Source organism: Tympanuchus pallidicinctus, unplaced genomic scaffold (assembly GCF_026119805.1).
Source record: "Tympanuchus pallidicinctus isolate F22 unplaced genomic scaffold, pur_lepc_1.0 scaffold12, whole genome shotgun sequence".
NCBI lineage: Eukaryota > Metazoa > Chordata > Aves > Galliformes > Phasianidae > Tympanuchus > Tympanuchus pallidicinctus.
The window spans coordinates 17,990,046-18,012,264 of NW_026294637.1; the positions used below are offsets into that span (position 1 = coordinate 17,990,046).

The window sequence follows — 22,219 nt, forward strand, 5'->3', positions numbered from 1 at the left end:
TTGCTCCTGCTCCTATAAAATGTGGAGAAGCCTAGCTGCACAGCTCCATTAAGCTCCCGTGCAAGGATGAGGTCTCCTGGTCCACCAGCCCCAAAATCTTGCCCCGTTTGGGGAGGCTGGGCTTCCAGCAAGGGTCTTGCAAGTTAGTAGAAGGCAGCAGAGTTCCATTTGTAAATGGGAGCAGATGGGCAGTGCAGGGCAGGAGGAGGGAAAGCTCCTGCTCAGAGATGCTTTTCAGACTCTACATGCACTTTAAACAGGCCGTTTTTCCTCTAAGTCATAGAAAAGCAGCCCAAAGGGAACGCAGCCTCTCTGCTCCCGTTCCACCTGCCCCACAGGTGTCAAAGCAAAGATGCTGGCATCTGTGCAGCAGTGCCAGGATGTGAAACTTGCCCATGGGAATTGCACCAAACTTGAATTTATTTATTTTTTTTTCCCAGCCAAGCACACCAAGAATAGTTTCCTTGCTAAGGATATCACTTCAGCCGTTTGGCAGTAGGCAGTTGTCTCTTGACAAGACTAAAATGCAGCTAATGATGAAACGCCTGTCTGCGTGTATGTGTGTGTATATATATGTATAAACTGTAAGGAGAAAAGTAATCCTTTGCTGAGCCTATTATGTACTTAATCAGGTTTAAATATTGTGCAATTCATTTCTAGCTAGCCTAAAACTTACTCTGCCAAATCACGTGCTCTGTCATCCATGTCTGCAAAATGATGAATGAAGTGACTTCACCTTCTATTAAGCCGCATAAACAATAACTGTAACGAGCTGTAACTAACAGACATTGCTTCAGCACCTAACCCTGCTCTCTGCTGTGTCCTCTGTGCGAGCGTGACGCTCACTGCCCAAACACTGATCCTGTGGAGCTGGGCAGGATCCCACTCACTGCCTGCAGCCATTCTGACCCATCAGCAGCCCTGTTATGGGGTTGACAGAGAGCTGTTGGAGAGGGTCCAGAGGAGAGCCACAAAGATGATGAGAGGACTGGAGCACCTCCCCTGTGAAGACAGGCTGAGGGAGCTGGGCTTGTGCAGCCTGGAGGAAAGAAGGCTGCGGGGTGACCTCAGTGCAGCCTTCAGTACCTAAAGGGAGCCTACAAACAGGAGGGGAATGAACTCTTTGGAAGGGCAGATAACAGCAGGACGAGGGGAAATGGTCTGAAGTTGAGGGAGGGAAGATTGAGGTTGGATGTCATGGAGAAGTTCTTTACTGTGAGAGTGGTGAGGTGCTGGAACAGCTGCCCAGAGAGGCTGTGATGCCCCGTCCATCCCTGGAGGTGTTCAAGGCCAGGTTGGATGGAGCCCTGGGCAGCCTGGGCTGCTATGAAATGTGGGGGTTGGTGGCCCTGCATGTGGCAGGGGGTTGGAGATTCGTGATTCTTGAGGTCCCTTCCAATCCTGGCCATTCTGTGTGATTCTGTGAGCCCCTCGCTGTCTCTCCTTCCCCAGCTGTCAGAAGATGCCCCTTATAAGCCACACATGAGAAATGCAGGGGGCTGTGTTGCCTGCCACGCAGTGCCCAGCTCTGCCTCAGGCTCCAAGGAGCACCCGCTTGCTCGCCGCTCGCTCCTCTGCTTCCTTTCCACCCCGTGTGTGTTTTTATGGCCGTTTCTCTCAGAAATGCTTCACGCACGACCCCCGAGCCGGGATCCCTGCGGGCGCTGAGGGGTTGACGCGTGACCTCATTGCTCTGGGGTGGGAGAACAGGGCCGTGTGTGCTGCACATCACGCCACCAACCGCGCTTCGCGTGGGGGGTGGTTGAGGCGAGCCACTGAGCCGCCGGGCTTTATTGGCGTAAATCCCACTTCCGGGCAGGCCCACAAGGCCAGGCCGGGCCTCAGCGCTACCCTCCCACCGTCAGCAGCGCGCATGCGCGAACACCCTGCGTCTCTACGAAGAACTCAATTTCCCAGTGTGCTTTTCGCCGCCCGCCCCGTTGCTAAGCGACGCGCGAGCCGTGTGGGGGCCGGGTTCTCGCTAGGCCGCAACTAGGCCGCGGGGCAGAGCCCGCCTATCCCGCACCACTGTAACCCTTTCTGCTTTGCCTGCTGGACTCCTCCGTCCCGTTCTCTGCCTCAGAGGCGTTTCTCAGAGTTGTGGAGCTGATTGAATAGTGAAGGAGGCCTGCGAGCTGTTTGCCTTTGCGGTGGTTCTCGGTTCGTTCCCCAGAACTGTGGTTCGGTAAGAGGAAGGGTTGACCTTTCTGTTGCTCACAGTCCTTTCTGCTGCATGCCTGTTATTTCCCAGAATTCATGGGGGAGATGCTCTGGTTAATTAATTGTTTAGTAATTGTGAAGGAAGTGTATGGAAGTGCTCATCTCTGAGCAATGTGTGACAGCTTTCACTTTGATTAGGTGCAGGAAGCATGTATTGCTGTAGCACTGAAACACCTTGCCGTTCCCCTTAATAATGGCTCCTGGTAAGCAGTGCTGGAAGCTGAAGCTGAAGTCATGCTCCTGACCTTCCTGCTTTTCTTTTTACAGCTGCAAAGAACTGAGCACAACGTGTTAATTCTCAGCAGAGTGCGGAGGAAGGATACGTGGCCCCTGCTGTGCTGCAGCTAATAGGTGGATGCAGTCAGCAAGGATCTTTGTGCTGGCGAATCTCAGCTGCTCGGTGAGGTCAGGCGTAACTCCTGCAGTTGCTCTGTGAAGGATCTGATATTAAACTCAGTTCTGAATGACTTCAGGGAATGGCCAAAGGCTTGATTGTCTAGATGGAATCTGGCTAACGAGCTGACACCTAAAGTAAAGGCAGTGTAAATGTCACTTCCTTCCTCCATTCTTCCCAAAATACTTCTAAGTAACTTCCATGAATAACAAGGAAGTTAACTTCACTGAATCTCAATGTAATGCTGTCACTAAAGTACAGTTTTCAGGTCTTTTCAAGAAATGAATTTATTTGCTAGTTCTGAGACTTCTTAAACAGAGATGTTTGCATTGATTATGTAGAGAAGTCACAGAAGGGCTTAGTTGGAATGGGCCTCATCCAGTTCTGATGCTGCTGCTGTGGGCAGGGTTGCCAGCCACTAAATCAGGCACTGGATCCATTCACCCCGTGCTCCACCCAGCCTGGCCTTGAACACCTCCATGAATGGAGCATCCACACCTTCTCTGGACATGATGCTTTTCTTTGCCAGAGTAATGCTGAGTGATTTATCACTGGCAATTTGTCAGCATGGTGGTGGCTCAGGAGTGACCAAAGACCATCGTGAATCATCCCTGCTCACCATGCACCCTCAAAAGCAGCCACTTCAACCTGTCGGTACCTTTGTCTGGCACTGCTGGGTGAGCAGTTCTGACCTTCACATTCCTTGGGAGGTGTTTCCACTTGGTGGCTGTTTTTGGCAAGGGAGAAAATGCACACTGAATCAGCAAAACACCATTAAATACTTTTTGTCCCATTGCAGGTAATAACTCCCCTGTTCTGCTATTGGCTAGGTACTCCAGGCTCACAGTCTACACAATGCACTTGCTAACCCATTTTTCTATATAACCAACCTGTTGTTTTTTAAGATTGTTTTGTACTCTTCTATGGGTACAGGAGGGCAATATTTCTTGAAGCTGTCGTACCTGTTTTATCTTATGCCAGGCCTTCCTTACCCTCCTCTGTATTTTTGCCTTATCTCTCCCTGCTTACAAAAGCCACGTTTAAGAAAAAAGAAACCCATATCAGGGCACATCTAAAGGTTACTAAGCCCCAATTCCTGATTTATGATACCTATTATGCTGTGCTAACAAGCATAAATTTAATTACGCATTTACATTTCTTTAGCAGCCTTTCCCTTTTCAATGAACTTGCGTGTTCTTTCGCAGAAGTTCGTATTGTTCATATTTAATCACTGTGGGCATTGCTCAAACCCTTTGGATTATTTCTGACCCTGGTCAGGATGCCCTAGCCTCCATTCTATCCTGTTGCTCAGCGTCCTTCTTGTGAAAAGCAACCTGTGCTGCCATTTTAACCTACTCAGCTGTTTTGTAAGAAAGTTATAAGTTCAGTAAAGGCCTGTGCCTTGGTATTGGAAGTTTCTACTGCAAAAACATAGTTTGAGTGTGTAAGGGTCTCTTCCTTCCTCTGTTCTTCCCAAAATAGTGCCAGGTAACTTCCTGTGAATAAGGAGGAAGTTAAATTTCACTGAATCCCTTTCTAATGGCATCATTAAAGTACAGTTTTCAGGTCTTTTCAAGAAATGAATTTATTTGCGAGCTCCGAGACTTCTTAAACAGAGATGTTTGCATTGATTATGTAGAGAAACCATAGGTTCATGGAATGGATTGGTTGGAACGGGCCTCAAAGATCATCCAGTTCTGATGCCCACAGCAGCAGGTTGCCAGCCACTAAATGAGGCACTGGACCATGTCACCCAGGGCTCTGTGCAGCCTGGCCTTGAACACCTCCATGAATGGAGCATCCACACCTTCTCTGGGCAGGATGCTTTTCTTTGCCAGAGTAATGCTGAGTGATTTATCACTGGCAATTTGTCAGCATGGTGGTGGCTCAGGAGTGACCAAAGACCATCGTGAATCATCCCTGCTCACCATGCACCTTCAAAAGCAGCCACTTCAGCTTGTTGGTACCTTTGTCCGGCACTGCTGGGCGAGCAGTTCTGACCTTCACATTCCTTGGGAGGTGTTTTCATTTGGTGGCTGTTTTGTTCTATGTTTTATTCACTGTTTTGATCTTTTTTTTCTCGCTTCTGAAAGAGTAAAACTTAGTGCTGCTGTAAATACACAGTGATATAGTGAATTGGGATCCAGTGATACTTGCCTGAGAAGCCCCGAATTTTTACTTACTGAAATGTGTCCCTGCATTTATTATTTACCAGAGTGTGGAGAGAGCACTGCTCTACTGCATATCTTGCCTTTAATCAGTGTGAAAGGTACAGTTATTGTTAATTCCATCCCATGTCCAACATGTGAGAGAGTCTCTCTGTTTCTTTGTCAAGTTAACAGCTCCCAAAACTGAGCCTTTGTAGTCTGTAGCTTTCTGTTTACCAGCATCCTAGAGGAAATTGTGCTTGAAGGAAATGGGAGGAATTGGCAATTTCTGTGCTTTGAGGTGTGCTGATGCTTAACTCTTGGTGGGTCAGGGCCTGAATGTTCAGCATCACACGGAGTCTCTTTAGATTCTGTACAGTCCAGGCTTAGTCCTGTGCCTTTGGGTGTGTGTTGGTGGAACCCTGCTGTGCTTCTCATTACTGACATGTCTTGATTTCTCTATGCTCGTAGAGCTTGGCTGAACCATGGAGCCCTTCTCACTTGCACAAACGAGTTCATCTGTGCCACAGGAAAAGTTCCATGTCCTGGTGGGTGTGACTGGGAGCGTGGCTGCTCTGAAACTGCCCCTCCTCATCTCTGGATTGCTGGAAATCCCTGGGGTGAGTGGCTCCATCAGTAAAGTTGGCGTTACCCTGTTTCTCCTTTCTAGCAGAGTCCAGTGGCTTCTGCTGAAATGAGGAATTTCCTCTACCATTGAGCCTTTGAGTTTGAAAATTAGGATGGCTTCCTCCAGCTTTGAAAAATCATTATTTTTTCCTCTTGTTTCTTATTTCTCTATACTTAAGATTTAGCTTGAAATCAAGTTGAAAGGGCAGTAACTTTCTGGGTGCCTTCCCAGGCAGACATTTAGATTGTGCACTATGAAATTAGTTCTGCTCAGCTTGTTTAATTTTCTGAAAAACGATTTAATACATTCTTGTTTGTTTGTTGTACTGTGGAGTCCATCCATCCTTGCCAGATCTGGCTACAGACACGTGAGTGAATGATTTCTGGAGCTTGAAATTTCTAATTAGAACCTTCTAGTTTTCAGCAGGTGTGGCCTTGTCTTTACAAAGATGGGCACTTGTCTGACCAACAGAAAGCAACCAAGCCTTGTAAAAAACAACCAACAGGAGATAAAAAATGCAGGCACATACATCAGTTTAGTTTTTAAACTCGTTTGTTGTTTGAAATAACAGAGACGTCCAGCAGAGGCCACTAGTGACTAAAATCTGGGAGGGAAGTGTGGTGACTTTTGCTGTAGAATAAAGTTGCAAAAAAAAGAATGAGACCTTTGTCTTTTAAGAGACAAAGTGTCTGGTTTGGAGCAATGGAATGAAAGAGCAGCAGCAGTGAGGGTGTGCACTTAAATATCCCAGTATATTGGCAGGCATATTGAAGCTTTTGGATGGTCTGGGAGGCCTCACCTCAGAGCTGTGAGAACATGAAAAACAGAATCAGGAGAGTCTCAGACAGTCCCTGAGTACCTTGGTGCTCTTGGTGCTCAGGACAGCCTTCATCCCAAGTGATGGGAAAAGTGCAAATGATCCAATGTAATGCATCAAGTGCATTTCTTCTCTGTGAGCTTGATGCATCATTTAAAACTGCTAATGGCCAGACCTAAATTCTGCATTCTGTGATGTGTGGTGCAGGCCTTATGGCCACTGGTTTTAGGCTTTTGTTGCACTAAAAAGTGCAAATTCGGCATCCAAAATGATCAGGAGCTTCTGGTACTGAATTTGTTAATTAAATTCATTAGTTTATTTGCTTCTGATGTAATTTTTCTACCTGAGAGCATAATTTCTCCATTGAGTTTAACCTGCATGGGCCTGTCATGTCAACTGAAGGAACAGAACGTAGAGCAGCTGTTGTGGAAGCAGGACAGAAGCAGAGGGGGATTCATAGCAGAGGAGATGTGGTCAGAGGTTTGAGAATGGAGTACTTAGTATAAAATGGATGTTTCTGCTTAAATGGTCCTCAGTGAACAACTTGGTGGTGTGATTTTTGCACTCATCAAACTTTAACATGTCCACGAGGGTGATAACTGCCACGACTTCATCTTACTGCCTTTTGTTTAGGCTCTCTGAAGGTCTGGGGATTCAGTGCAACATCAGTTGATGCTTTTCAGGTTATTTTTCTTGCACGTGTTGCTGTGGGGAGATGGGGCACGTAGGGCATCCTGGTGTTGCGCCAACTCCTGGTGTTGTGCCAGACACACGCGTTGCCTCCATTGGAATCCTGCTGCTTTTGAATGGCCTGGCAAAAAACTGGCCAAAAAAAAAAAAAACCCCATTGCCAGAATGTCAGTTAGTCATAAAGAAAGGAAATGGCAACCTTTTCTCTGGGTGAGACCCATTGTTCTTGAAGCTTCCGGATGTTATCTGGCCTTGTCAGTTTGAGTCACGTCATAAGATTCCACTGCACTCCTGCCAGGTAGCCTCTGTGTCAGCTGCTAGGTGCCATTCAGCAGCAGGGGATGCTCACTCCTCATTCTCTTCTGCAGCAGTTGCTAGCAAAGACTCCAGCTAGTCTAAACTGTCTCCAGTAAAGGAATTTGTCTGTGTGGCTAGAGAGATTTTACTGTTTAAGCAGAGATATGTGCAGTCAAACAGTGGGTGTGCCAAGTAAATAGAAGGAAAAACTATGTAGGCTAAAGTGATCTTGAGAGCACTGATCTGTTTCCAGCGTAGCTGGAGAGACTTGAAACACTGAGAACAAGGGATCCAGGAGCCCACCCCAGCAGAAAACCTTAACCAGAGAGAATAATGAAACTGCTAGAGCAGCTTTTTTGGAGGAGTGCTGGAGTCATCACTGCTCAGTCCTTGAACATCTCTCTGATACACTCTTGGTTATGGTAGGTTGGATGCAGTACTCAATAGCCAGCTCTTCCCTGTTCCTGGACTTTAAAGAATGTTGTTTTTGTTTTTTTTTTTTCCTTCAGACCAGAATGTTTATGAAACTATCTTAAAAAAAATAAATACAGTTTGGATTTTGGTTATGTCCCTTTTAGCCTCTTAACCAGCTATCTCTGGTCTAGGTTAGAAACGTTGGAGTACTGCTGCAACTGAAGCAGCAAGACACAAAATCCAGCAGAATACAGATGCAGCTGTGTCTCCTGAAGATCCTGACATTTTTATGGCTAACTGTGAAATTAGAATCCCACTAACAAATACTACTGGTGAGAGGTTTTGGTGCAGATCTGGCCTACTGGTACAATTGCAGAGGGTAGATTAGGCCCTTTAAGCCACATACTGCTCAACAAATAAGTAGCATCTTACACACTGCAGGGTTAACATCTCGTTGGAGCTCCAAGGATAGCAGAGAGCAGTGTTAGCACCTTTGTGGGTGTCGGTGCTTGGCTCCACACAGCTTACTTCAAAGTGAGATTAATACAGGGACAACATGGTTGCTTGCTATATGATCTTCACACTTGCAAGCTCTAGAAATAGAGCTATGATTCCAGGCTAGAGCCTCTTGAAAAAAGAGCAGGCTTCTAAAAGCATCAAAAAGCCAAAAAAATAGTGCTAAGGAGTGATATTATGTGCAGCTATTTTTCTTCAGGAAATGGGAAAAATTGCCAAAACCAACGGTATGCTGTGCCTGGTTTTTTTTTTCCATTGCTCCAAACTGCTATTCTAGTCGTGTAGGGTGCAGATGATCAACACTGCTCTGTTCTTAGGGGTATCCTGATGGTAGGATAGATGGTGCTGGAGAGATAGGTTAACACGTTTTGTCACTTCAACCGCTGCTGTTGAAGGCAGCTGCTTGGAGGTTGGAGGTTTTCAGCTGTTTGCTCAAGCGAGGGCACACATGCTGAGGGCTCTGTCAGTGCTGCAGCTCTGGTTGCAGTGGGAGGAAGGTGTTGCTGAGGCTGGTTTTTTCCTATCTCTCTGTTGGGCTAACAGAACCACATCGCGGGTTGCTCAGAGAGCTGTCAGGGAGCAGGCAGTGAGCAGCAGTGGATGGAAAGAAGGAAACGCTTCGTTTATGGTGGTCTGATGTGCATCTACGTGTGATTAGCTCATGCAGAACGAGTCTGATTCTGGCTCTGCTTTGTGGCTGGTCCTGCTGCACGTGATGCCACTGAGGATAAGAAAAAGGCTGAGGCTCTCAGTGCCTTCTTCACATCTGTCAGACCAGTTACCCTCAGCATACTCCACCTCCTGATCTGGAAATGTGGGCTGGGGAGCAGAATAAACCTCCCACGATTCAGGTTGGAGGCAATTAGAGACCTTCTGCTCCACCTGTCACAAATCCAAGGGACCATATGGGACGCACCCAAGGGTGCTGAGGGAGCTGGCAGGGGTGATTCCTGAGCCACTTTCTGCAGCGTCTGATGCATGGCCGTAGATGTGAACGATCCAAATTATTACAAGCTCTCACATCACTTACATACATTCACAAATTGCCTTTTCAAGCTTTCCTATCCGCCCTCACAACTTTTCCATCCACCTTTGCATGTCAGCAGAGCATTCTACAAACCCTCCATAACCGTGCATGTGGGTGCTTATCCAGCCAGAGCCGTGAGCTGTTCCTTTTGCTTTTTCTCTTCTTCCAGAGGTGTCCTTGGTTCTCATGCTGATTATCCTACTCCACAGCTGCTGCTCTGAATAGTTTTTCTTGTATTCCCACAACTTTGCGCCATCTGTCAGTGCACTCAGTCAGCTGGAGAGGTCCCAGAGGATTGGAGGCTTGCCTGCGTGACTCACATCTACAAGAAGGGTTGTAAGGAGGACCTGGGGAACTACAGGCCTGTCAACCTGACCTCAGTGCCAGGGAAGGTTATGGAACAGATAATCTTGAGTGAGATCACACTGCATGTGCAGGACAACCAGAGGATCAGGCCTAGCCAGCATGGGTTCATGAAAGGCAGGTCCTTCTTGACCAACCTAATCTCCTGTAACTGGGTGACCTGCCTGATGGATAAGAGAAAGGCTGTTGGCATAGTCTGCCTAGTCTTTAGCAAAGCCCACAGTGTTCTGGAGAAGTTGGCAGCCTATGCCCTGGCCAGGTGTACTCTTTCCTGGGTAAGGAACTGGCTGGAGAATACATTTGTCAGAGGTACAGCTTTGAGTAGATCATGAGATATGTAGAAACTAGGACAAATTCCATGTTTCCCACCTGCTAAGATTACTGCAGGAAGAACTAAAGGAACTCCTGTCACACTTAGCACCTCATAGCTGTTCATGCCAGATGTCCAAGGGACGTGATAGGATTTCTTCACTTTATAGATACTTCACAGATGAAGCTTCAGATGGTTTTCAGATGTTTTCAAGACAGCAGGTTCATGTAAGACTTCAGAGATTTCTCTAAGAGAACTCTTATATATGTTTTACCTGATCTCCTTTTCCTTTGTGCAAGCCACTGGTTTACTCTTCTGGCTGTATAGAAACCAACTTTTGTCATCAGGAGGTACTCGTGACATCTAGAGAGAAGGGCAGAGGGAAGAACTGAAGGGCAAAGAAGTGGAGATCAAAAAATCATTCTTCCAAAGCCAAGTGCTTTGGTGTACTGGTATACAGGGATGTATATCCTTCATAACAGGTATGGGTAGGCAGAGTTAAACTGAAATCCTGCTGTTCCAAAAATGCCCAAGGCAACGAGAGGAGCTTGGAGCCTCTGCTTCTTCTGGAACCTTGTTCTGCAGGGACGGGCTTGCTTTGAGCTGGTAGTGCAGAGCCCCAGCTCCCAGCTTCTCCCTTGGCAGGACTTGTGACTGAGCACTGCACTTCCTCTTGGCTCTGAGTGTGGGAAGAGCGATCCTGGCAGGCCACCCCTTTGTGCAGTGGCTAAGGGAATCCTCTCAGGTGAGATGCTCTGCTACTCCCTTTCGTGATTAAAGGACATCTCTCCCAGAGCTTCGGTTTGCTGCTTCTTGCCGTCTCTTTGAAGTTCTGAGCAGAGCTGCATCTCCCTTCTGACTTTCTCTGTCCTTTTTGCTGGCCCTGCTGTGAACTGACCATCTGAACGAGTTTGGCAGACAGTGACTAATCACCTGCCTGGGTTAAGGTGGCAATGGAAAGAGTCGTCAGCTCCTGTGAGCACTTGCAGCGGCCTGACCTTTCAGCTCTGAATAGGTGCGGTTATGCACATGCACACAGGAGGGGAATGTCTGCATATCTTTCAAAGTCTTCACTGCTCAAACCCTCCTCATCTACCCAGCTTTGCAGGATTTCTTCAAGCCGTAACTGTTGGCCTTTCTCTGATGTGGTTTAACCTGCCGCGTAGCTCAGCACCGCAGTCATTCGCTTACTCTCCTCCCAGTGGGATGGGGGAAAGAATCAGGGGGAAAAAAAAACCAAACCAAACCAAAAAAAAACCCAACAAAATACAACTTGTGGCTTGAGATAAAGACTGTTTACTAAGACATAAAAAGAAAGATACAAAACTAGTGATGCACAAGGAATTGCTCACCAGCTGCCAACTGATGCCCAGGTTGTTGGGGTTTTTTTTGGTTTTTTTTTGGTTTTTTTTTTTTTTGCATGATATCACATGATATGGAATATCCCTTGGGCCATTTTAGATCAGCTCCTGGTTCTGTCTACTCCCAGCTCTTTGTGCCCTCTCAGCCCCCATCACTGGCAGAGCAGTATGAGAAGCTGAGAAACTGAAAGATCCTTGGCTGCGTTGGTGTGTTATCAACATTGGTTTTCTCCTAGAGCCAAAACATAGCGTCATACCAGACACTATGAAGGGAAAAAACAAAGCACTGCTGTCCCAGCTGAAACCAGGACATTCTCTCATTGCTTTCTGATTAGCTTGAAGTGAAGGTGGTGACTACTGAGAGAGCAAAGCATTTCTACAAGCCCCAGGAAATTCCCGTCACCCTCTACAGCGATGAAGATGAATGGCAGGTGAGTTGCTCTTCCTCAGGAGTCTGCAAGGGCTTCTTTCTAGTCCTGCTGGTAGCTCCATCACGTGCTCATGCATCCACACATTCGCTGCTTCGCATGCACTTCCATGTCAGATGCCATTTTGTCCGAGTGCCCCTTTGCTGCCATCTGTCACATGGCAACAACACGTAATGGAATCTTGGTGGGAAGGCTCAACCTCAACTGCTGTACCACTAACATCCACTTCTGATGGCAACATGGTAAAACAGGAGACATTACTTTTGGAGCAGCCCCCTTAGAAGCATGGGTGTTTCTTTGCAATAAGCTGTAGATTCTTGGCTAGGCTTCCTTTCTTTGTTGTAGCACTGCGTGCTTTGGAGCATGGCTTTCAGAAAACACGGGCCCACCCATGCTAAATGGAGCTGCCGTGACTGTAGCAGGGGGTTCTCTACCACCTAGCAGGCTTTGCAGCAGGCAGTGTGGCTACAGGTGGTCCCTCACCACCCTGGGCTTAGCAGCCACCCTCAGCTCTGAGAGGAGTATCAGGAAATGTCAAAGAAAGCCACTGTCAAGTTGTGGTGAAGGTGTTAGGTGGTTGCCATGACTCATACTTGTCAGGAAGGCAACAGCTTAATTTTCCTTGTTGCTGCCTATTCTCAATCTGTAGGCACCACTGACAATCACAAAACTACCCAAGCTGCTTGTGTTTTGCAGCTTCTTGCTCTGTATTTTCAAGATCTGCCTGCACCCTGGTGAAAAACAAAGCTGTTCTGTAATGCATCTGGGTCTGTTTGGAGAGCTTTGTGCTGGCAGGGCCACCCCAGTGTAGGGGAGCAAGCAAATACCAGCACCTGGAGCTGCCTTGCACGAGAGTGATAGATGGGTGGCTGTTTTCCTGATGGAAGCAGTGTGTTTAGCTCAAGAGGCATTGGTGCACGTACACAGAAGAGTCCAATCTGTCTTCCCTTGAATTTACCAGGCAATTTGCAATCAGCTTGACCTTTTTCACCAGTTTTTCCCCTCAGATGAGTTACGGATGAACACGCTCTGCAGGATTCAGCAGTGGCCTGTGGCATCTTTCCAGCTCTTCTCTACAGAATCATCAGCATGAACTGAAGCTTTCAATGCACATTTCCCTTCCAGTGAGGGATTGCTTAGGTGCCAGGACTCTGAATATCTCTAGATTGTGTAAAATGTCTTCCTGACCAGAAAGCTTCTGCTGGTCTTAGAAGACCGATGAAGATTTCTTGGGTCCCATGGTGCTACAGCTTCAGGCAAAGCTATTTATGGGGAACCCTCTGTGGGGTGATACAGGAGGTGCAGGTCAGGCTTTGTGGTCTGTTGGCACACTGGAAAGAAGACACGTAGCCTTTATAGTGTGCCATGCTGACAGAAGGGCAGCAAATAAGCGTGACCAGCATGTTTGTGAGATGTTTTATTCTGAAAGAAAGTTTTCTAGAAAGACTTGTCGAAAAGAAAATAGAAGTGAGTGGAGGAGCTGGGAAAGGCATTGGGGAGCACCAGATTTCCGGATGCTGTGTTTTTGTTGTGGTTTCCCATGAGTCAGAGAAGGAATAGTTCGTGGCCCTGATGCACATCTTGCTGGCCTGTGGTTGTGTGTCATCTGGGGCCTAAAGTGCCTGGTACTGTTTGCTGCTTTCCTTGATGTTATCCCAGTTAACTGTGCTCTTAAGAAGAACCCGGGACCCCATTGAGCAACTCTGAGCTTTACTGAAAAATAGAGATGTTTGCCTAGAGCTAAGACAGGAAGGAAGTGCCCAGTCCCTCCCAAAAAGAACCAAGCAGAGTATTCCTGTGGCTGCTGTAGGCATGCTCTGGAAATGTTTCCACTGGTGTGGTCCTGTCTGGTTTTGATTGACTGATCCAGTGTCGAGGATTTCCCTACTCAGATGTGCCGTGCATCGATGGGGCTTTAATGGGTGGATGTTTGGGAAGCTGAGGGATGACGTGGATGGAGAAAGCTCTTTCCTGCAGGTGGAAGTTGGATGTGTGAATTGCCTTTGTGGGAAAGGATACTTGCTTGTAGAGCACAGGGCACATAGGCACCATTCAAAATGCTCCTTCCATGTGGCCTTCACTGGAGGAGGCTGGAAGTCAGGAGAGTGAGCGCCGTGGCTGCAGTCTCTGATTTCATCACGCTGTCAGGTCTCACTTGGTGTGAAAATAATGAGGTATACGTTGCAGTTCAACGAGGGTGAGGTCGTCAAAGTGCCTGCTGTTCACAGTGCTGGTTGTGAGGGTTGGGTAATCTGCATCCTGTCTCACCCGCAGCTGTGGAAGGGCCGTTCTGACCCAGTGCTGCACATCGAGCTCCGGCGGTGGGCTGACCTCATGCTGGTGGCCCCTCTTGATGCAAACACGCTGGCAAAGCTGGCCAACGGTATCTGTGACAACCTGCTGGTGAGTAACTAACTGCAACTCTGCCCTAGGGCCGTCCCTGCATTCTCTCCCTTCCCAGCACTAGTCTGACCTTTCTGTCAAGGAAACTTTTGTGTTTCAGCAGCATCAAAATTTACATGTTTTGCTGCCAACTCAGCTGCTTGTCTCTCCTCTGCCAATATGGTTCCCCTGCTCCTTTTCAAACTTTCCTTGCCTTACCTATATCCTTTTCCATTCCTGGGCTCTCTCTGTCTCTTCCATTATCTCCCAGTTCCTATTTCGTGCCTTTCCTGCTTTTTTCTGTTGGTTAATATTTCTCTCTTTCTACCTCCATCCCCTCTCTGTCCTGCATATACACACTCACTTTTGAGTTCCTCTCTGCGTTTTTTAGATGCAATCTGGGAAGACACCTGTGGGATCAGATAAAACTGTTTACTTCCTGCTACCTCAACTCCTCCCTCACCTAACTGCATAGCACAAATTCAAACATGTGCACACTTACTTACCTTACACTTTCAACTACAGGTTTTTTTTGCTTGTTCCTAAACATTAGAAATGCTCCGTATCAAAGGCTGAACAGAGAGTGTTTAAAAAGAGAGCATGAGTCTCAGTTCAGTGATGGGGAACTTCAGTGGAACTTTGGTCCTTTGCATCCATCCATTGAGCTTTCACCAGGAAAGGTCATGAGGTCAACTGTCCAAAAGGTCTGCCAGAAAGCTGCAAAAATGTGAATGCTGCATTACTCTTCAGTAATGCAAGGATACTAGAGTTAGGAATGGAAGACAGTACATCAGGCCTGCCTGGAGAGCCCTGCTTGGTCAGCTTAGCTGTCCAAGGAAGAAAAGAATGCCTACAGATGAGCAAAGTGCACCCAGAGCTACAGCCCTGAATTGTATGAGCAGTCCTCTGGAGATCTAGAAACGTCAGAAAGTGCTGTGAGAGGGACAAGCAGTGTCTTGTCCTCCTGAACCCCTCTGTACTGCAGCCAACAGAGGAAGAGTTCAGGAAGAGTGTTAGGGACATGTGGGTTCACAAAGTCCTGCCAGTCATCTTGGATAGCTTTGTGAGGGAAAGTGGTAGCTCCAGTAAAGAATAGCAAGTGCTGGAGGTGCTTGTTAGCAAGTTGGAACAGATTCCTCTGTGCTGGGAAGGGTTCAAATCATGGGGCATAAAAAAGGATGGGCAGAATTCTCTGAAGAACTCTGAAATGAGCACAGCTTGAGCACCAGAGATCGGTGCAAGCTACCTGGGAGACTCCCTTTGCATGGCTTAGATGCTGTCAGGTCGAGGTGATGGGCACTGCACTGTTAACAGCAATCACCATTGCTCTTTTTAAGGAGATGAGGTGATGTTAGCTTATCTGCGTTATTGAGGTATCAGATATGATCCTCTGTAGCATGCAGGAGCTCCTAGGTGGTTTGTAATCTACCAGCATCTTCTGCAGCAGCCCAGCTGTGTTCTTGTTATCTTCTGTATGCTGGAAGTAGGAGTGCTTCCCTTGTGGATCCAGTTGGCCGTGTTGTTTAAGCAGATTCACTTGCCAGCTTTTTGTGTGTAGCTCTACAGCTGGCTTATCTAAAGTGCTGCCTGGGGATTTCTCTTTAGCTGATACGATCTGTGGCCACCCCTCAGCTACTCTTGGTCTCCTACATGGGCTGTCTGCACACATTGTGTTCCAGCTTGATTTCATCCAGCGATTGGGCTGTTTGCTTGGCCCTGATTCGGAGTAAGATGGAATCTATTCTTTTTGTAGCCTCCCTCATCCTTCTTGCCTGTCAGAGAGGAGCTCTGCTGGAATGCAGCATGCATTAGTAGCAGCCCTGTGGACTTGCTTACAGGCTCGTCCAGCTGCACTGATGGATGTTTTGGCTGTCTCATGATACCTGGAGAGGGAAAGTGCTTCTGTGCAGGAAAGTGAGCAAAGGGATGCTGAAAAAGAACGCTCCTCAGAGCTGAATCTCTTGGCTTCTTTTGCAGACTTGTGTCATCCGTGCTTGGGACCTGCACAAACCCCTGCTGTTCTGCCCGGCTATGAACACGGCCATGTGGGAGCATCCCATCACAGCTCAGCAGGTAGAGCAGCTGAAAGGCTTTGGCTACACAGAGATCCCATGTGTGGTGAAGAAACTAGTGTGTGGGGATGAAGGTCAGTCCTGTTGCATGTCTTCTGACTGTTTTCCTGCCCCAGTGCTCCTCTTACGCTGAAGGGAGGTGCCTTGCTCTTCTGCTCTGTGACCTTCCAGATGTTAGGCTGCAGTGAGCAGGTGCTCATGGCCAAGGTTTGTACAAACAACACGAAGCTTTGCCCTGTGCTAGCTGACACCTATTACTCTAGTTCAAAGCAAGCTGGTAGATAGGCGTGATGCTTAAAAGAAATACCCATCCTCTAAGAGAGCAGATCAAAGAGAAGCGAGGCTCTGTGGTGAGCATTATCAGCCTGGGATTGGGGTGTCCCAGCCATGCCCTCTGCTGAGACCGTGGGCTGTTTCCACCGTGCCTCAGTTCCTCATCTGTGACGTGGGGATAATATCTTATCCCTCAGAGCAGACACAGAGGATTAGCACTTTGCAGATGTGGCTGAGGGTGTAACGACATCCATTTACCATTTGTTGTTGTTTGTTGCCTGGGTTACTTTTCAGCTAGATCAGCTTCACAGTCTCATTTTGATTTGGAGCTCTGACATCAGCTTTGTCTGTGAAGTGAGAGAAGGGGTAAGAAAACTTGTGGTGCCCAACTTTCAGACTTACAGCGCCAAGTGGAATGGTCTCATTTGTACTCTAGCAATTGGCTTAAATGAACACGTTTTGATTTTTGGGAGGCTTTTTTTATACCAGCAGTTTGGATGAATGGTTTCACTTCTTTAACTTAGTCTTTTGTGGACGATTTGTCTGTAAAACGTCACCCAATTCTAGCCCTAATAGCAAATGTGTTATTACCTGCACAGTACTGCACTCATTCCTTCATCTAATAACCCAACAACAGCAGGATCTTAACCACCCTGTTGGACACCTCGATGAATGGCTGTGTGAAGACAGGATGCTAACATGTTTTTTGTGGTTAAATTCCGGGCCTGGCTTTCCTAGTGTCTGAATTCTTGGGTAGATGCAGTGCTTTTAGAGAATGTTTTCTGGAGCTGACAACTTAGAAATATTTACAGTTAGGTAAGTGTAGTCAAGTAATTCAGGCATCAGCTGTAACTGTACTGGACAATTATGTTTCCTCTGGGGTTTTAGACCTGATTACATCAAATTTCCTGCGTGCTTGTAATAATGTTAAGGGAAAACGCCCAAAGGAGGTCATTCTGTGCAGACATTTTGGCAGAAGTGGAAAGGCCATCTGGCATAGCTTCTTTGTCCCTTGGAGCTTTTCCTTTATCTTTTTTAGTACTTGTGTAGGACCTCTGTTTCTGTAGCAAACTTAGGAGCACCTCTGAGTGATGCTCTTGCTCGCACAGGTCCTCGCACCTGAAGCAGAGCTGCTGTGTCAGCCCTGTTGGGCAGATGGGGATCTGAGATGCAGGAGGGCTGTGTGTGTTGACTCAGTGGTGCAGATGGCTTTGAGCTGGATGCTGAACATGCTTTCTGCTGCTCTGCCCTGCCGTTCCTTGGAGTCGCTGCCCTTGCATCAGCGGTGCGTGGCCACGTGAGGAGCAGCATGTCCATTGCTGTGGTTTGTAGCTCAGAATGGCAAAGCCAAAACCAGTACAGATCAGGAGTTACCTCATTACACCAAGAGTCATTTAGGAGCTGCTTTGTGTGTAGTTCAGATGTTCCTGCTGTGAGAATGAACTCCCAGAGGAGCCTGTAGGAGAAGGATGGTAGGGCAGCTGAGGCAGGAGCAGCCACATCTGACTCGGCTTCGCTTGTGCTTGTGAGTCAATTTGCAGCAAGATTTTCTTGCTGGCACATGCCAGGGTTTTCCTGGCAGCAGGTAGGAGAATTATAGCAGAGCAGTAATGCACTCCAGGTCTCTGAAAACACAAGATTCTCTTCACCTGTGACCTTTTTTCCCATCTTCCTCTTGTTTGTTTGTTTGTTTGTTTGTTTTAATTTTTATTTTCCAGGCCTTTTTCCCCAAAGCCTCTTTTTCCACACTAATTTCTGGTTTGTGAGCTTTATCCACAAAAGGGTTTGCCTGGCTTCCACTGGCCCGATAGCAAAGCGCACATCTGGTGCCAAAGAAAAGAGATTCAGTTTGCACCAGTTTTGTTTGTTGACACTGTGGTTTAACTTGCTGTTGAGTGAGGCTCATCTTCTACCACTCATGCAACTGATCTCACCTGAAGTGATTGCCATCATGTTCCCACATTACAACCACGTTTCTTCCATAGTAAGTGGGTGTTTGTTGGGAATACAAGAAAAACTATTCAGAGCAGCAGCTGTGGAGCAGGATAAACAGCATGAGAACCAAGGACGCCTCTGGAAGAAGAGAAAAAGCAAAAGGAACAGCTCACGGCTCTGGCTGGATAAGCACCCACATGCACGGTTATGGAGGGTTTGTAGAATGCTCTGCTGACATGCAAAGGTGGATGGGAAAGTTGTGAGGGTGGATAGGAAAGCTTGAAAAGGCAATTTGTGAATGTATGTAAGTGATGTGAGAGCTTGTAATAATTTGGATCGTTCACGTCTGCATCCGTGCATCAGACACTGCAGGTGTTTTTACAGGTAGAGTCCAGCTAAAAAAGAGTTAAAATAACAGATTCAATCTTGTTGCCAATTAAAATGTTTCCTCGACTGGATAGTTAAATGTAACCTGAGGGCTGCTGCCTTTGGTGGTATCCATGTGCTGCCATATAAGGAGAGCTCTGAGAGGTGCCATAACCACATGCAGGCCTGCAGCAATTTATCGTTGCAAAACACTTCCAAACTGCTGGTATCTTCCTCATCCTTGGCTGAATTTCTGGAGCCTGGCACAGGGGAAGAATTTTTACCCATAGGCACGATGTGTGCTGTCGATTGCCAAAGATGTTGGGAAGATGAGTTGTGTAGGATGAAGGCAGACCTTGGAAGTGCTCTTTAAGGGTGTCCTTCTGCCAAGCATGAGGGTGCATTCGGGGAATTTCTTTTGTTTAGCAGGATGCACCAAATGCAGCTCCTCTCAGAACAGGAGGCAAGAGCCACCCCCATCTTCCTGCGTCTTGTCTGTGGGGTGCTTCAAACCTCACAGAGTTTACAGGCCTGAAAATGATGGAAATTCTCACTAGGTAGGGAAACTCAATTTTCTTGTCTTTCCAAAAGCATAGCACTTCATCCCAACTCCTCACCACTGCCTCCAGTTATGCCTTCTGTCCCAGGCAAGGCTCAGGTGGCTCGTCTGTACTGGGAAGCTCAAGGTCCTGTCAGATTCAGTGCAGCGATCTGCCTGCAGAGCACAGCTCTCTGCTGTCAATATGGCCTTCCCTCTTCCATCTCTGTCCTCCAGTTGTAACTGTCCTTTGGAGCCTGCTGGTTTCACTATTTGTCCGTGCACTCACTAACTCAGCTGTGTAAGTGAATCGGAGGAAGATGAAGAAACAAAAGCTCCCCAAGCTAATTTCTGACAACAAGTAGGGCTCCTGGTTTAAATAATTACAGCAAATTAGCCAGCAAAACAAAAAACCAGTAGAGACTCTTGTCTGTTGAATCTTCTAACGGAGACAGATGCTGGTGGGGAGGTATCAGGAGCGAGTGGCCTGATTTCTGTGCATGCATGAGGTTGGGTGAGATGATTTAGTGGTCTCTGACCTTGAAGTTTTCATTCTAGGTTTAAAAAAAGTGTTTGGGAGCAAAGCGTAGATTTAGATGTTCATCTGGCAACCAACCAGCCCAAAAGGAAAAGCTTTTACATTTTGTTCTGCTTAGCACACAGTCTTCTCCAAGAATTACTCCCAAGAATCAAGCTGGTGCAAATCCAGAGCAGCTTTCTCTCTAATGTGGGCCTAACTGTGGAGTCACTGGAATGGTATGAAGTCAAGTTTAGTTTTGTTTTTGTTATTTTTAATAGGCAAGGGTTATTTCAAAATAATACCTAACGTGCTGTTTGCAGGGGAGGAAGGAGGTAGGATATTTTGTTACCCACGCACTTTGTTTTGGTCACTTGTGCACACTTACCCCCAGGGCAGTGCGAGCTGAGATACCAGCTCCCTGTGCAAGGGTTAGGCACAGACATCCTTGGAGATGATTCAGAACATGAGGTACTTATTAAGGTCATATGAGTCGCCTTTTGAGGTTTCCTGCCTCTCTCCATTGACTGTCTGAGGAGCTTGTGCTCCTGCTTAGACTTGTGAGTTGCGAGCCAAGCTAAGTTAGCATGAGCACTCCTCCCTTGATGGCATCCAACCATGCCACAAAATCCCTGCCCAACCAGCTAGACCAAGCAGATCCTCTTGCCCCCACAGCTGAATCATGAGGAAACGTGGGGATACTCTGCAAGCTTTTGCCCTGGCCTTGCAGAGCTATGGGGCATCAACTTTATTGCAACATGGCTGAATGTGCGGGAGAGGAGGGGTGGGACGTGCTTTCACCATGAGCCTTTGGTCTTGCCCTGCAGGTCGTGGAGCCATGGCAGAAGTGTGGACCATAGTGGAGAGCGTGAGAAGGATCCTCGAAGAACGGGGCTTGCCAGCACAGAGCTGATTGCTTGCCATGAGAATTGCCTTCCTGGCAATTCAGAGATAAAACCGACAGGAAACCGAGTCGAGATGGCGTGTGTCCCTGCAGCTCAACTGAAGGAGTGAAACGGTTGTGTTCCAGCTGGTACCAAACTGAAATGTGGTACAGCACTGCAGACTTTTAGAAACCTAAGCCAAGACCACGTTTCTTTATTGTGGGAAAACTGTGGTATCTCACAGAGGGGGAGTAACGTTCCTCCAGGCCAAGCAGCCCCGTGTGTTTCACCTGTGATCCTTTCTGAGAAGGCTGCAGAAGGAATTGCCCTTGTGTCCCCAGCCCAGCATTGCCCCAAGGGCAGCTGGAGTGCTGTGCTTGCTGTCCTGGCAATAGGAACGTGGGTGTGAGGACATCCTTGCTCTCCAGCGTGGTCCTTGGCTGTGCTGCCTTCTCCTTTCCAGCAGGAGTCACTGTCCAAAAAGCGTTCCTCCCCTGTGAGCTTAATAAAAAAGAGAGCTTTTAATTCTGCCCCTGAGGAATTGCTTTTTGGGGGTTTTTGTGCCTAACATCATTGCTAAATCGTTGTGCTCGTGGGCTGCTTTTGATCAGAGAAGGAAAAAACTGACTGAGAGAAGCTATCTAATCCTCAAATTAGCCTTTGTCCTTTGTGTCTGTTGACTGGATCTGCAAGCAGATATCAACTGTGAAGCAAAATGTCACCTGCCCGTCTGGGTGCTCTAATCAGGAAGCAGACAGGCTGGCCCTGGTGCAAAGCCTGGTGGGTGTTTTCCAAGGGAGTAGAGTCTAACTTTGCCTACAATAGTGCTTTCCAGCTTGAAAATTAACCATCTGGCCTGAAGAAATTGGGAAATCCGTGGACCAGGGTAGCCAGGGCTCCCCCAGCCCAGCTTTCCATTGGAAATGTGAGCCTGTCCCTGGGGAAAATGGGACCAGGCTGGGACTGCTGAACAGATTGCTGCAGCAGAGCACTGCTGACCCAGTATTTATTTTTAACTAGATCCAGCCAAATTTAAGGCCTGTGATACAGAACGTACGTCTTGCCCAGGAGGACAACCTTCAAGCTACTACACGCAAGGAAAGAGGTTATCAGGGTATGTTTGCTTTCCTTATCTATTCCACACAAATAAAAACCTCTGAAACTTTCCCACTTTGGCTCTTCCACTGATGGAGAGCCAGGGATTCTAGCTTCTAGGAATACAGGGAGAAGGAGCCTTGTGTGAGCAGAGCTGACAGGAGCTGTGGTGGTCCCACAGTCATCAGCTTTGTGTTTAAACCTCCCCGTGGCTGTGCTGGTTTGCACCATTTGTGGCTCTGTGGGAGTTTGCTCACATTGGGGTGGCGAAAGCTCTCCACCCTGGGCAGGATTTGACTTTAAGCTTCTTGAAGGCGGTGCAAGAGATGCCTCTTGTATTTGGTCGAGTTTTGTAACAAATGTTTCTCCTCATTACAAAGAAGAACATGTGGTAGTTGCAACTGGACCTGGTGGGCTCTGCAGTGCTATCTCCTGTATTCGGGTTGTTTGTCCTCCCTCCTTGCCTGTGGTTTGGCAATGCAACAAACCCTGCACTGTTCCTCATGCCGAGTCAAAACACCACGTCCTTGGTGGGAGCGCTGAGC

General features: G+C 47.5%; 1 protein-coding gene across 5 annotated transcripts; it reads left to right on the forward strand.

Annotated features, from left to right (window-relative positions):
• The first annotated feature begins 1,914 nt into the window (after positions 1 to 1,914).
• PPCDC (phosphopantothenoylcysteine decarboxylase) lies at positions 1,915 to 21,104 on the forward strand. Of its 5 annotated transcripts, none has more exons than XM_052671760.1 (8): positions 1,916 to 2,185; positions 2,488 to 2,625; positions 5,233 to 5,381; positions 11,520 to 11,615; positions 13,887 to 14,015; positions 15,972 to 16,140; positions 19,835 to 19,934; positions 20,523 to 21,104. In XM_052671760.1, exons 3-8 carry the CDS (start codon positions 5,247 to 5,249, stop codon positions 20,707 to 20,709), a joined length of 816 nt encoding a protein of 271 aa, XP_052527720.1. In that variant the 5' UTR covers positions 1,916 to 2,185; positions 2,488 to 2,625; positions 5,233 to 5,246; the 3' UTR covers positions 20,710 to 21,104. The 5 variants fall into 5 exon arrangements, with proteins under 5 accessions (XP_052527722.1, XP_052527720.1, XP_052527721.1 ...); XM_052671761.1 differs by having other exon boundaries at positions 2,488 to 2,620; XM_052671762.1 differs by lacking the exon at positions 2,488 to 2,625 and having other exon boundaries at positions 1,915 to 2,185.
• Positions 21,105 to 22,219: the final 1,115 nt, after the last annotated feature.

Bases quoted from the DNA above. Each gene is read 5' to 3' on its own strand.
- PPCDC (XM_052671762.1), top strand. From the start codon at position 5,247: ATGGAGCCCTTCTCACTTGCACAAACGAGTTCATCTGTGCCACAGGAA. The intron at 11,616-13,886 runs GTGAGTTGCTCT...TCTCACCCGCAG, and splicing joins GCGATGAAGATGAATGGCAG to CTGTGGAAGGGCCGTTCTGA. The intron at 19,935-20,522 runs GTATGAAGTCAA...CTTGCCCTGCAG, and splicing joins ACTGTGGAGTCACTGGAATG to GTCGTGGAGCCATGGCAGAA.